The 12,500-nt window shown below is 39.2% G+C and overlaps 1 protein-coding gene across 14 annotated transcripts in view; it reads left to right on the top strand.

The window, feature by feature from the left end:
- Positions 1–12,500, top strand: part of tcf4 (transcription factor 4) — a 525,031-nt gene that overhangs the window by 383,638 nt on the left and 128,893 nt on the right. For 2 of the 14 annotated variants that reach the window (XM_064977276.1, XM_064977275.1), the window contains exon 1: positions 6,969–7,258. The exons of 11 other annotated variants lie outside the window; for them this stretch is intronic. In XM_064977276.1, the coding sequence (XP_064833348.1) occupies positions 7,190–7,258 (69 nt within the window). In that variant the 5' untranslated portion in view covers positions 6,969–7,189. Of the gene's footprint in view, positions 1–6,968; positions 7,259–12,500 lie in introns of those variants that run through there. One more of the 14 variants, XM_064977277.1, reaches the window with a different exon arrangement.

Here is a 12,500-nt window from a genome sequence, read left to right on the forward strand (position 1 = left end):
ATTTCCGCGGTGGCGCGGACATCGACCTCAGGGGGTTAAAGAACTTGACTTTTTCTGTAAACAATTAGATGGAGACCTCTCAGATCAATACCTTTTATTAAAATATATCTCACATTTTCAAAACAACAAATCGTTGCATGTACAGAGACGGGAAGGAAAGGGGAAGGGAAGGGAAGGGAAGGGAAGGGAAGGGAAGGGAAGGAAAAAAGAAAAAAGAAAAAAGAAAAAGGAGGGGCACTGCTCCCCCCGGTAACCGAGGGTGAAGAGGGTTGTTTTAAAAGAGAGAGAGAAGAGATGGCCTTCACTGGCCAAACCTCTAGTCCTGTCAACTCCTAGAGAGAGAGAGAGAGAGAGAGAGAGATGATTTTGTGAGATGACCGATTTTCAGATTAGAGCCAGACAGACAATTTTCAGATTAGAGCCAGACAGACCTGGCTCTCAAGAGAAGACAGGCTATGTGCACACTGCCCACAAAATGAGGTGGAAACTGAGCTGCACTTCCTAACCTCCTGTCCAACATATGACCATATTAGAGACATATAATTTTTATTGTTTATTTCACTTTTGTATAATATGCACCTCACTTGCTTTGGCAATGTTAACACATGTTTCCCATGCCAATAAAGCCCCTTGAATTGAAATTGAATTGAGAAGAGATGGGCTTCACTGGCCAAACCTCTAGTCCTGTCAACTCCCAGAGAGAGAGAAAAGGTTTGAATGATGAATCCTGCCAGATTGAAAATTGACACTTCTAATGAGTCAAAAAATCCACCAAGCATAAAATCTGAATGAAATGTGTGATTATATTTCAAGTAGTGTTCACTCACTCAGGGGGCTTAATGCTGGGACTAAACCCAGAGAGAGAGAGAGAGAGAGACCATCTCTTCCCCTTTTATCACTCCTTTGTACTGTATGACAGAGGATCTACTCACCACCAAGACCATACTGTCCTATGGTCTGAGTATTGATCCTGTCCTACGGTCTGAGTATTGATCCTGTTCTATGGTCTGAGTATTGATCCTGTCCTACGGTCTGAATATTGATCCTGTCCTATGGTCTGAGTATTGATCCTGTCCTGTCCTACGGTCTGAATATTGATCCTGTCCTATGGTCTGAGTATTGATCCTGTCCTATGGTCTGAGTATTGATCCTGTCCTATGGTCTGAATATTGATCCTGTCCTATGGTCTGAGTATTGATCCTGTCCTGTCCTATGGTCTGAGTATTGATCCTGTCCTATGGTCTGAATATTTATCCTGTTCTATGGTCTGAGTATTGATCCTGTCCTACGGTCTGAGTATTGATCCTGTCCTGTCCTATGGTCTGAGTATTGATCCTGTCCTATGGTCTGAGTATTGATCCTGTCCTATGGTCTGAGTATTGATCCTGTCCTGTGGTCTGAATATTGATCCTGTCCTATGGTCTGAGTATTGATCCTGTCCTATGGTCTGAATATTGATCCTGTCCTATGGTCTGAGTATTGATCCTGTCCTATGGTCTGAGTATTGATCCTGTCCTATGGTCTGAGTATTGATCCTGTCCTATGGTCTGAGTATTGATCCTGTCCTGTGGTCTGAGTATTGATCCTGTCCTGTCCTATGGTCTGAGTATTGATCCTGTCCTGTCCTATGGTCTGAATATTGATCCTGTCCTATGGTCTGAGTATTGATCCTGTCCTGTGGTCTGAGTATTGATCCTGTCCTGTCCTACGGTCTGAGTATTGATCCTGTCCTGTCCTATGGTCTGAATATTGATCCTGTCCTGTCCTATCATCTGAATATTGATCTCGTCCTGTCCTATGGTCTAAATATTGATCCTGTCCTGTCCTATCATCTGAATATTGATCTCGTCCTGTCCTATGGTCTGAATATTGATGTGTGTGTCTCTGACCATCTCAGTATTGTTTTTTTAAAGGCTTTCTCCTCCTCCTAAAAATGTGTCTGTCCCCGCTCACTCTGGCATCATTAACTCGACAACTGCTCGCACCAAAGCTTATGTCCTTCATGTCCTCTACCTCCGTTTCTGTTCCTCGTCATCACACCGATGGTTTGAACAGTTTCAATTACATACAGTACCAGTCAAAGTTTAGACACATTTCAGGGTTTTTCTTTATTCATTTTTTTTTTACTATTTTCTACATTGTAGAATAATAGTGAAGACATCAAAACTATGAAATAACACCTACGGAATCATGTCGTAACCAAAAGCGTGTTAAATCAAAAATATACAGTGGGACAAAAAAATATTTAGTCAGCCACCAATTGTGCAAGTTCTCCCACTTAAAAAGATGAGAGAGGCCTGTAATTTTCATCATAGGTACACATTTTGGTGGTTCCAAGTTCTATTGTGGTGGTTCCAAGTTCTATTGTGGTGGTTCCAAGTACAATTGTGATGGTTCCAGGTTCTGTTCTGGTGGTTCCAAGTTCTATTGTGATAGTTCCAAGTTCTATTGTGATGGTTCCAAGTTCTATTATGGTGGTTCCAAGGTCTATTTCGGTGGTTCCAAATTATATTGTGATGGTTCAAATTTTTATCATTGTGCTTCCATGTTATTTTATGGTGGTTCCAAGTTCTATTCTGATGGTTCCAAGTTCTACATTGTCTATTGTGGTGGTTCCAAGTTCTATTGTTATGGTTCCAAGTTCTATTGTGATGGTTCCAAGTTCTATTGTGGTGGTTCCAAGTTCTATTGTGATGGTTCCAAGTTCTATTGTGGTGGTTCCAAGTTCTATTGTAGTGGTTCCAAGTTTTATTGTGGTGGTTCCAAGTTCTATGGTGGTGGTTCCAAGTTCTATTGTGATGGTTCCAAGTTCTATTATGGTGGTTCCAAGTTATATTTTGGTGGTTTCCAAGTTCTATTGTGATGGTTCTACATTCTATTGTGGTTGTTCCAAGTTATATTGTGATGGTTCCAAGTTCTATTATGATGGTTCCAAGTTTGTTTGTTTTTTTACCTTTGTTTTACGAGGCAAGTCAGTTAAGAACAAATTCTTATTTTCAATGACAGCCTAGGAACAGTGGGTTAACTGCCTGTTCAGGGGCATAACGACAGATTTGTACCTTGTCAGTACTTACAACCTTTCGGTTACTAGTCCAACACTCTAACCACTAGGCTACCCTGCCGCCCAGGTTCTAAAATGGAGGTTCCAAGTTCTATTGTGGTTGTGCCAAGTTCGATTGTGGTGCTTCTAAGTTCTACTGTGATGGTTCCAGGTTATATTGTGGTGGTCCAAATTCTAATTGTGGTGGTTCCAATTTCTATTTTGGTGGTTTCCATTTCTATTGTGATGGTTCCAAGTTCTATTATGGTGGTTCCGAGTTAAATTATGGTGGTTCCAAGTTCTAGTGTGGTGGTTCCAAGTTCTATTGTGGTGGTTCCAAGTTCAATTATGGTGGTTCCAAGTTATATTAGGGTGGTTCTAATTTCTATTGTGGTGGTTCCAAGTTCCATTGTGGTGGTTCCAGGATCTATTGTGATGGTTCCAGGTTATATTGTGGTGGTTCCAAGTTATATTGTGATGGTAGCAGGTTATTTTATGGTGGTTCCAAGTTATATTGTGATGGTTCCAAGTTCTATTGGGGTGGTTCCAAGTTATTTTGTGGTGGTTCCAAGTTCTATTGTGATGGTTCCAAGTTCATATTTTCTGGTGGTTCTAAGTTATATTGTGATTGTTCCAGGTTCTATTGTGGTGTTTCCAAGTTCTATTGTGATGTTTACAGGTTCTCTTGTGGTGGTTCCAATTTCTATTGTGAGGGTTCCAAGTTCTATTGTGAGGGTTCCAAGTTCTATTGTGGTTATTCCAAGTTCTATTGTCATAGAGAATGTCAAGGTCCAGGTCTGGTGTATCGCTTGTCTGTCCACTGTACACAGTGGTGGTCCGGCACACTTCTTTATGACTGTGTGGAGGGCTTTGACTGTGTGTTGACACACACACACACACACTTCTGACGGGCTGTGTGGGTCCGTGGGAGGTTTGACTGAGCGAAGAAAGAGGCCATGTGATGCTCTTAGCATTGCTTTATCATCTATCACCTTCCAACCAACCCACCTTCTGTCTTGAGCCCAGGTGCAGCCTGCCTGGACTTCTCCTGGCTCCTCTCTGGACCCTTGGCTCCTCTCTCTTCCTGCTTTTCTCTTTAGATTTTATAAAAATATTTTATTTATAAGTCTTTTTTTCATCTCACAATGGTTGTCTCTCTCTTGCTCTCTATCTCTCTCTCCCGCTCTTTCTCTTCCTTTCTCTCTCGCTCTCTCTCTCTCTTCTCTCTCGCTCTCTCTCTCTCTCTTCTCTCTCCTTTCTCTCTCTCTCTCTCTGTCTGTATCTCTCTCCTCTCTCTGTCTCTCTCTCTCTCTCTCTCTCTCTCATCAAGTTCTCATGCTGCTGCATACAGCACAATGCTGGGAGCCAGCCAGCTCACCAGACAGATGGTTCAGTTATTAGATGTGCATCATACCATTCCCTTCCTGACACTCGCTTTTTAATCAAATTAAAGCAAAAAAAGGGGGAGTCTATTAACTGCGTTTGTATTCAAACCTATAATGGTTGTTTCTACTACTCTGTCTTTCTCCCTCTCTCTCTGTCACTCCCTCTGTCTCTGTGTCTCTCTCACTCTGTCTCTCTATATTCATAATTATATATATATATATATATATATATATATATATATATATATATATATATATATATATATATATATATGATGATGGTATATGAGGTACAGTGTGAAGACAGAGAGCTGATGGTATATGAGGTACAGTGTGAAGACAGAGAGCTGATGGTATATGAGGTACATTGTGAAGACAGAGAGCTGATGGTATATGAGGTACATTGTGAAGACAGAGAGCTGATGGTATATGAGGTACATTGTGAAGACAGAGAGCTGATGGTATATGAGGTACATTGTGAAGACAGAGAGCTGATGGTATATGAGGTACATTGTGAAGACAGAGAGCTGATGGTATATGAGGTACATTGTGAAGACAGAGAGCAGATGGTATATGAGGTACATTGTGAAGACAGAGAGCTGATGGTATATGAGGTACAGTGTGAAGACAGAGAGCTGATGGTATATGAGGTACAAACTCAGAGCTACAAAATGGTATATCATACACCACTGTTGAGGAAACAATGAGAAAGTATTTCTGCTTTGGAAGTTGATCAACTTGTAAACTCACTTTTAAGAAAACCGTCTTTGAATGTTTTGGTACCTAGTGGAGAGTTATTCAATGTCTCCACCCATTCAGCATTGTTCACACCCTCTTAAGCCTCAGACCACACCCATTCAGCATTGTTCACACCCTCTTAAGCCTTAGACCACACCCATTCAGCATTGTTCACACCCTCTTAAGCAATAGACCACACCCATCTCTTTAAGGGTTGATCTGAGCGTTCTGTACTAACTTGCCAGCTATCTAAGAGAGAGAGAACAGCTCACTGAACATTACTCGCCCTATCTCTCTAATCTGTGGTTTTGCATTCAGAGCGCACACTGGACGCTCTGGCCAATAAGTAGGGTTGCTCCGAAATCTCTGTCCTCAAAACTAGAGTCAAGCACCCAAGCTAACTGGCTAACATTGGCTAGCTACTTCCAGATACATAATGAGAGAACACCCCACTGACCATTTTACTCCCCCTAGCAGAGCTGGTTAGGCTTTTGTCATGTTATCCAGAGCGTTGGTGACTGTAACTGTGCTGCTGGCAACAATTGAATTATGCCTTGTTTTCCGACGTTTACTGACATTGGAAATATTCAATGGGTGTTGAGCGTACAAAAAATGTATCAGTTATTCTGCACTCTGGCACACTACGTCGAGAGTATTTTGTTAAGAAATGTAGCTAGATAGCTAGCTAGGTAAACAATGAATCCCAACGCATGACGTAACGTTAGTTAGCGGCAGCTAGCTAGCTAACAGTACACTTTAACTTGAAATGAAAATACTTTGTCAATATTAGACTGGAGTCTTTTGTTAAGACATGTAGCTAGCTAGCTGGCTAGCTAAACAATGTACCATAATCACGAAGTCATGACGTTACTACCTTGCATGAATCAGTAGGTAGCTAGCCAACCAGGTTTTATGGCTGTAACTAGTCAAGCAAATGTGTCTGAGATACGAAGAATAAGAGCATACACATTATGTTATAGCTAGCGACCCAGCCAGCTAACGTTAGCTAGCTAACAGTACACTTTCTGTCAAAATTATAAACGTGTAATGTCTAAAAAATCTTACCAGTATTCATCATGGTTGGATGCATCTCCTGTCTGATGCCATACATGGGTGCCCTTAGTTTGAAGATGTAATCCGGAAGTAGGTTTTTTTTCCCCATCTCTATAGCTATCATACTCAAATTCCACTGATTTCAAAACTCAGCCCTCCGGAAAGTGGAGAGCATACATGTAACGTTAGCTAGCGAGCCAACCAGTTAACGTTAGCGATCTAACACTACCCTTTAACGTGACATCAGGTTTATGCAGTTTTACTACGTGATACGTTTAGTTTTTTTAAAGCCGCCGTTCAACGCGATTACCTAAACATACTGACCAGCTCCAATAGACAGACACACACTACATGGCAGACCAATCCGAACTCATCTCTCGGCATGTCCAGCCCACTCATTAGTGGTCAGGGCGTTGGACTAGTAACCGGAAGGTTGCAAGTTCAAACCCCGAGCTGACAAGGTACAAATCAGTCGTTCTCCCTCTATATACAGTGTATGAGAGAGAGAGAGAGAGATATTTATATATAGAGAGATAGAGTGATATATATATATATATATATATAATTTTTTTTAAATATACATATATAGAGAGAGAGATGTACAGAGAGAGAGAGGATATAGTGTATATGTGTGTGTGAGTGCACGAAAAGAGAGAGAGAGCGTGTGAGAGAGGAAGGAGGAAGGGAGGGGGGAGGGCCACATGAAGAGGAAGAGTCGAGTCAATCCCCCCTCCCCTCTCTCCTCCCTCTCTCCTCTCCTCCCCTCCCGTATCCCAACGTCAGAAATGGTTTCTCCCTGCTTTGTATACCCACCATGCTTGGCCTGGCCATATGGGAAAATGACACTGAAGGAATTGTTGTGAGAGAGAGAGAGAGAGAAAAAGAAAAGAAAAAATTGGAGAGACAAGCGAGTAAGAAGTGAAAGTTGTTAAAGATTGTTACTGAAGAGTGGGGCAGAACGACTAATTCAACCATGTATTGTGCGTATACCATCCCAGGAGTGACTGGAGGTTCCTTAATGTATTACTACAATGGAAAAGCGGTAAGTCTGTCTCTGTGTTCAACTGTAGACGTCTCTATTCTATTCTACTTCTAGGGGACATTTTTTTTTATCAGACTCTCTTAAGGGATGAGAAAAACAAAAAAACTCCTCACGTAATTTATCGTTGTTATTTTTAATGCTGGTCACGGTTTCTCTTGTTTGTTTTATCTGCTTAGAAAGAAACGTAGGGACGATACCTAGACGAGTATGTTTTCCACATGTGCTGGAGAGAGAGGGACTCAGATGTTTTAAACAAGCACTATCTCAACAACCCGCGTGTGGTTAACCCACGCTGGTCAGTCTAGTATATTAAACCTCTATATCTATGTGTTGTTAACCCACGCTGGTCAGTCTAGTATATTAAACCTCTATATCTACGTGTTGTTAACCCACGCTGGTCAGTCTAGTATATTAAACCTCTATATCTACGTGTTGCTAACCCACGCTGGTCAGTCTAGTATATTAAACCTCTATATCTACATGTTGTTAACCCACACTGGTCAGTCTAGTATATTAATCCTCTCTATATCTACGTGTTGTTAACACTGGTCAGTCTAGTATATTAAACCTCTATATATCTACGTGTTGTTAACGCCGGTCAGTCTAGTATATTAAACCTCTATATATCTACGTGTTGTTAACCCACGCTGGTCAGTCTAGTATATTAAACCTCTATATCTACATGTTGTTAATGCTGGTCAGTCTAGTATATTAAACCTCTCTATATCTACGTGTTGTTAATGCTGGTCAGTCTAGTATATTAAACCTCTATATCTACATATTGTTAACACTGGTCAGTCTAGTATATTAAACCTCTATATCTATATATTGTTAACGCTGGTCAGTCTAGTATATTAAACCTATATATCTACATATTGTTAACGCTGGTCAGTCTGGTATATTAAACCTCTATATCTACATATTGTTAACGCTGGTCAGTCTAGTATATTAAACCTCTATATATCTACATATTGTTAACGCTGGTCAGTCTAGTATATTAAACCTCTCTACATCTACATATTGGTAACGCTGGTCAGTCTAGTATATTAAACCTCTATATCTACATATTGTTTACGCTGGTCAGTCTAGTATATTAAACCTCTATATCTACATATTGCTACCCACGCTGGTCAGTCTAGTATATTAAACCTCTATATCTACATATTGTTAACGCTGGTCAGTCTAGTATATTAAACCTCTATATATCTACATATTGTTAACGCTGGTCAGTCTAGTATATTAAACCTCTCTACATCTACATATTGGTAACGCTGGTCAGTCTAGTATATTAAACCTCTATATCTACATATTGTTTACGCTGGTCAGTCTAGTATATTAAACCTCTATATCTACATATTGCTACCCACGCTGGTCAGTCTAGTATATTAAACCTCTATATCTACATATTGTTAACGCTGGTCAGTCTAGTATATTAAACCTCTATATCTACATATTGTTAATGCTGGTCAGTCTAGTATATTAAACATCTATATCTACATATAGCTACCCACGCTGGTCAGTCTAGTATATTAAACCTTTATATCTACATATTGTTAACACTGGTCAGTCTAGTATATTAAACCTCTATATCTACATATTGCTAACCACGCTGGCCAGTCTAGTATATTAAACCTCTATATCTACATATTGTTAACGCTGGCCAGTCTAGTATATTACACCTCTATATCTACATATTGTTAACGCTGGTCAGTCTAGTATATTAAACATCTATATCTACATATTGCTACCCACGCTGGTCAGTCTAGTATATTAAACCTCTATATCTACATATTGTTAATGCTGTTCATTCTAGTATATTAAACCTCTCTATATCTACATATTGTTAACGCTGGTCAGTCTAGTATATTAAACCTCTATATCTACATATTGTTAATGCAGTTCATTCTAGTATATTAAATGTTTCTATCCAGCAGCTTTGTTTAATTACTGTAATCTGATAACATTGTAATACTAATATACGAATATAATACTAATATATGAATATAATACTAATATACTAATATAATACTAATATACTAATGTACTACTAATATACTAATGTACTACTAATATACTCATATAAGACTAATATACTCATATAATACTAATATACTAATGTTATACTAATACACGAATATACTAATTAGTATATTAGTATAGTATATTAGTATTACATTAGTATATTAGTATTCATTAGTATATTAGTATTACATTAGTGTATTAGTATTACATTTGTATATTAGTATTACAATACTAATATACTAATATACTAATGTAATACTAATATACTATTGTAATACTAATATACTAATATAATGTAGATGATTCAGTTATGTTTAATCATCTTAAATGAGGTATAATGAAAATACTATTTAAGGAAGCATCGGGAACCGCTAATTTGATTGAATGTAATTTTGTGAAAATCTGCTCGTGCTATTCCTGAAAGAGACGTGTGTAATATCATAAAAGTCAGCCTATATTAAGACTTGTTTTTGTTTTTGTTGAAAGAATTGTCGTTGTTGAGATGTTTGTTTTGGTTTCACGATGCTCCCAGAAATAGAGAGATATAGAGGAAATGAAAGGAGAATGAAAAGGTGTGTATCTGTCTCTTCTCTTGACACGATGCAGCTTCTTCAGCGTCTGATGCTAATCAGTCAGGAGTAGAGAACAGCAAGCCATCAGAGAGCAGGTAGACAAGCCTGTGCCTCGTAGAAGGCCCTCTTTCTATATACTGTCTTATCACTCGAGTTGAATCAGGAGATCACCATGTCTGTCCTGTTTCCACTCACAGTGTTCTCTACGACTGACCACACATCATGTTTGTATGAAGAAGGAATGGCTTTCATTTCTCTTGGTAAAGCAGGGAAATTTAGTTGTGTTGATTTAAAGGATAATTGCATATCCATGTTGTGATCATCCTCCATTATTTGTCTTGTTTGCCTTTTTTGGGTTATTATATATTATATTTGTATTATAATGATGAGACATTTGAATATTGCATATTTTTTAAATGTTAGGTGCTCCCATTATAATTTTAGTTTTTATTTCTGTATTTCTGTATTTACAAATATATATATATTTTTTTTTACATTTATATTTTTTTTGGAGCATCATTTTTTTTATAGACATGAATTACTTTTAAAAAAATCCTGAAATATATATTTATACCCAACCAAAAATGGATAAGAAATTTGTTCAATATATTGAAAATGAGGCCTTGGTGTTTTTCAATGTAGTTAACTGCTTTGTCATGTGGGCCTGTTCAGAACAACACATGTAGCCCATTGTTGTCCCTGTTCTGAGTTTCTCACTATATACATACAGCAGACGGACAATGTCCAACTGGCGGCTGACGTTTCCCCGCCTCGCGTACGAGTCTGTGGGCTCCCGCCGGGGCCTTTTCTCTGTGCCATGCCAGGGACGAGGGTGGCATACGTACGTAGGGTGGCGTGCCCCTCCGACCACGTTGGCACTGCCGTGCCCCATTTGAAATAAAAACAGGGCCGTCTTTGTACGGAAGCCATACAATCAGATTGTTGTTGATGATACGGGGCGGGCATTGTGTACCAACGGACCCTGGATGGCAGCTTTGTGCCGTTCTTGATTCCGTGCCAAGCATCTTGCTGCATTGGGTTGTTGGTGCTGTTCGTTTGACGTTGGGTAAAACAATAAAACACACGCAGGAGAACATTTGTGTTACATCCTGCAGGAAACATTCTAAAAAAATTTTTGGGGGGGATGGGCCTCGTTGACATTTGTTATTTTTGACTAGTCAACCAAGGAAGGTTGCCGTTGTAGAAGTCAGACAGGGGTGGCGGTGGGTTGTTGTCTAAGTCTAAGCTGAAAACGGTGGCGGTAGCTGGTTTGGAGGTGCTGGAGGAGAGGAGAGGAGAGGAGCAACCCTACAGACCGTCTGCCTAATGGGTCAACAAGAGAAGAAGAAAAACAAAAGGCCTCTCTCTCTCTCTCTCTCTCTCTCTCTCTGTCTCTGTCTCTCTGTCTCTCTGTCTCTCTGTCTCTCTGTCTCAGTCTCTGTCTGTCTCTCTCTCTGTCTCTCTCTCTGTCTCTCTCTCTGTCTCTCTCTCTCTCTCTCTCTCTCTCTCTGTCTCTCTCTCTCTCTCTCTGTCTCTCTCTCTGTCTCTGTCTCTCTCTGTCTCTCTCTGTCTCTGTCTCTGTCTGTCAATGTATCTCTCTCTGTCTCTCTCTCTGTCTCTGTCCCTCTGTCTCTGTCTCTCTCTCTCTCTCTCTGTCTCTCTCTGTCTCTGTCTCTGTCTCTCTCTATCTCTCTCTCTCTCTGCCTCTCTCTCTCCCTCTCAGCCTCTCTCTCTCTCTCTCTCAGCCTCTCTCTCTCTCTCTCTCTCTCTGTCTCTGTCTCTCTCTCTGTCTCTCTCTCCACAACCCCATGTTAAGCAGAGCTGCTGCTGTTGCCCAGTATGTATTGTTATGCTAAGAGAAACCTTTGAATATTCTTCTCCTTAACTACGCTGTAGAATCTAGTGCCAAATCTTTACCACTAATCTAGAATGTATAAATTACCTTTCGAAAGTACAAAAACTGAATCACCAATTGTTTTAATTATGTTTCAACACTATATTTAATTGTCAATACTAGATAATTCATTAATTATAATTATTAGATAATACAAAACAATGTGTTCATTGATTTGGAAAGGAGTAGAATTTTATTTAATCTATATTATTGTTCGCTCGTCTATGTTATATCAATTGAGTGTTACTATACTGAGTAATTCTTATAATTTGTTTCACTAAAACTGATATTTATTTCACCATCATTATTGTTGGAGATTTAGGTTCATAAATACATTTTATTATAATAATTAGAAGGTATTAATTACAACAAATTAACAATAATAAAAAATAGAACACGAAAACATTCTTAATAATTATAATTATAATTAGTTTATACAATTTTTTTATTGTTAAAATCATCAATGAATGACTTTATGCAGAAGTCATTTTCTCCCGTTGTGTGTTTCTGTGTGTGTTAAAACTCATTGTATTTGTGACGACCCGAAAATCATAGGACCGATTTGTTAAGATGAACTGAACTGTGAGTATTTGTCAGTCCGTTCTATGTCACACAGGATGATAGACAGTTTAAATGGTGTGTAAATACTCAGGTAGATGTGTGTGAAATCATCCTACATTGTTCTGAAAGGAGTTTACAGTTTAAACTCTAGCAGGCCGTGGAGGCTATAGTTTTGTCTACTGTGTATGTGTCC

Source organism: Oncorhynchus masou, chromosome 11 (genome assembly GCF_036934945.1).
Source record: "Oncorhynchus masou masou isolate Uvic2021 chromosome 11, UVic_Omas_1.1, whole genome shotgun sequence".
NCBI lineage: Eukaryota > Metazoa > Chordata > Actinopteri > Salmoniformes > Salmonidae > Oncorhynchus > Oncorhynchus masou.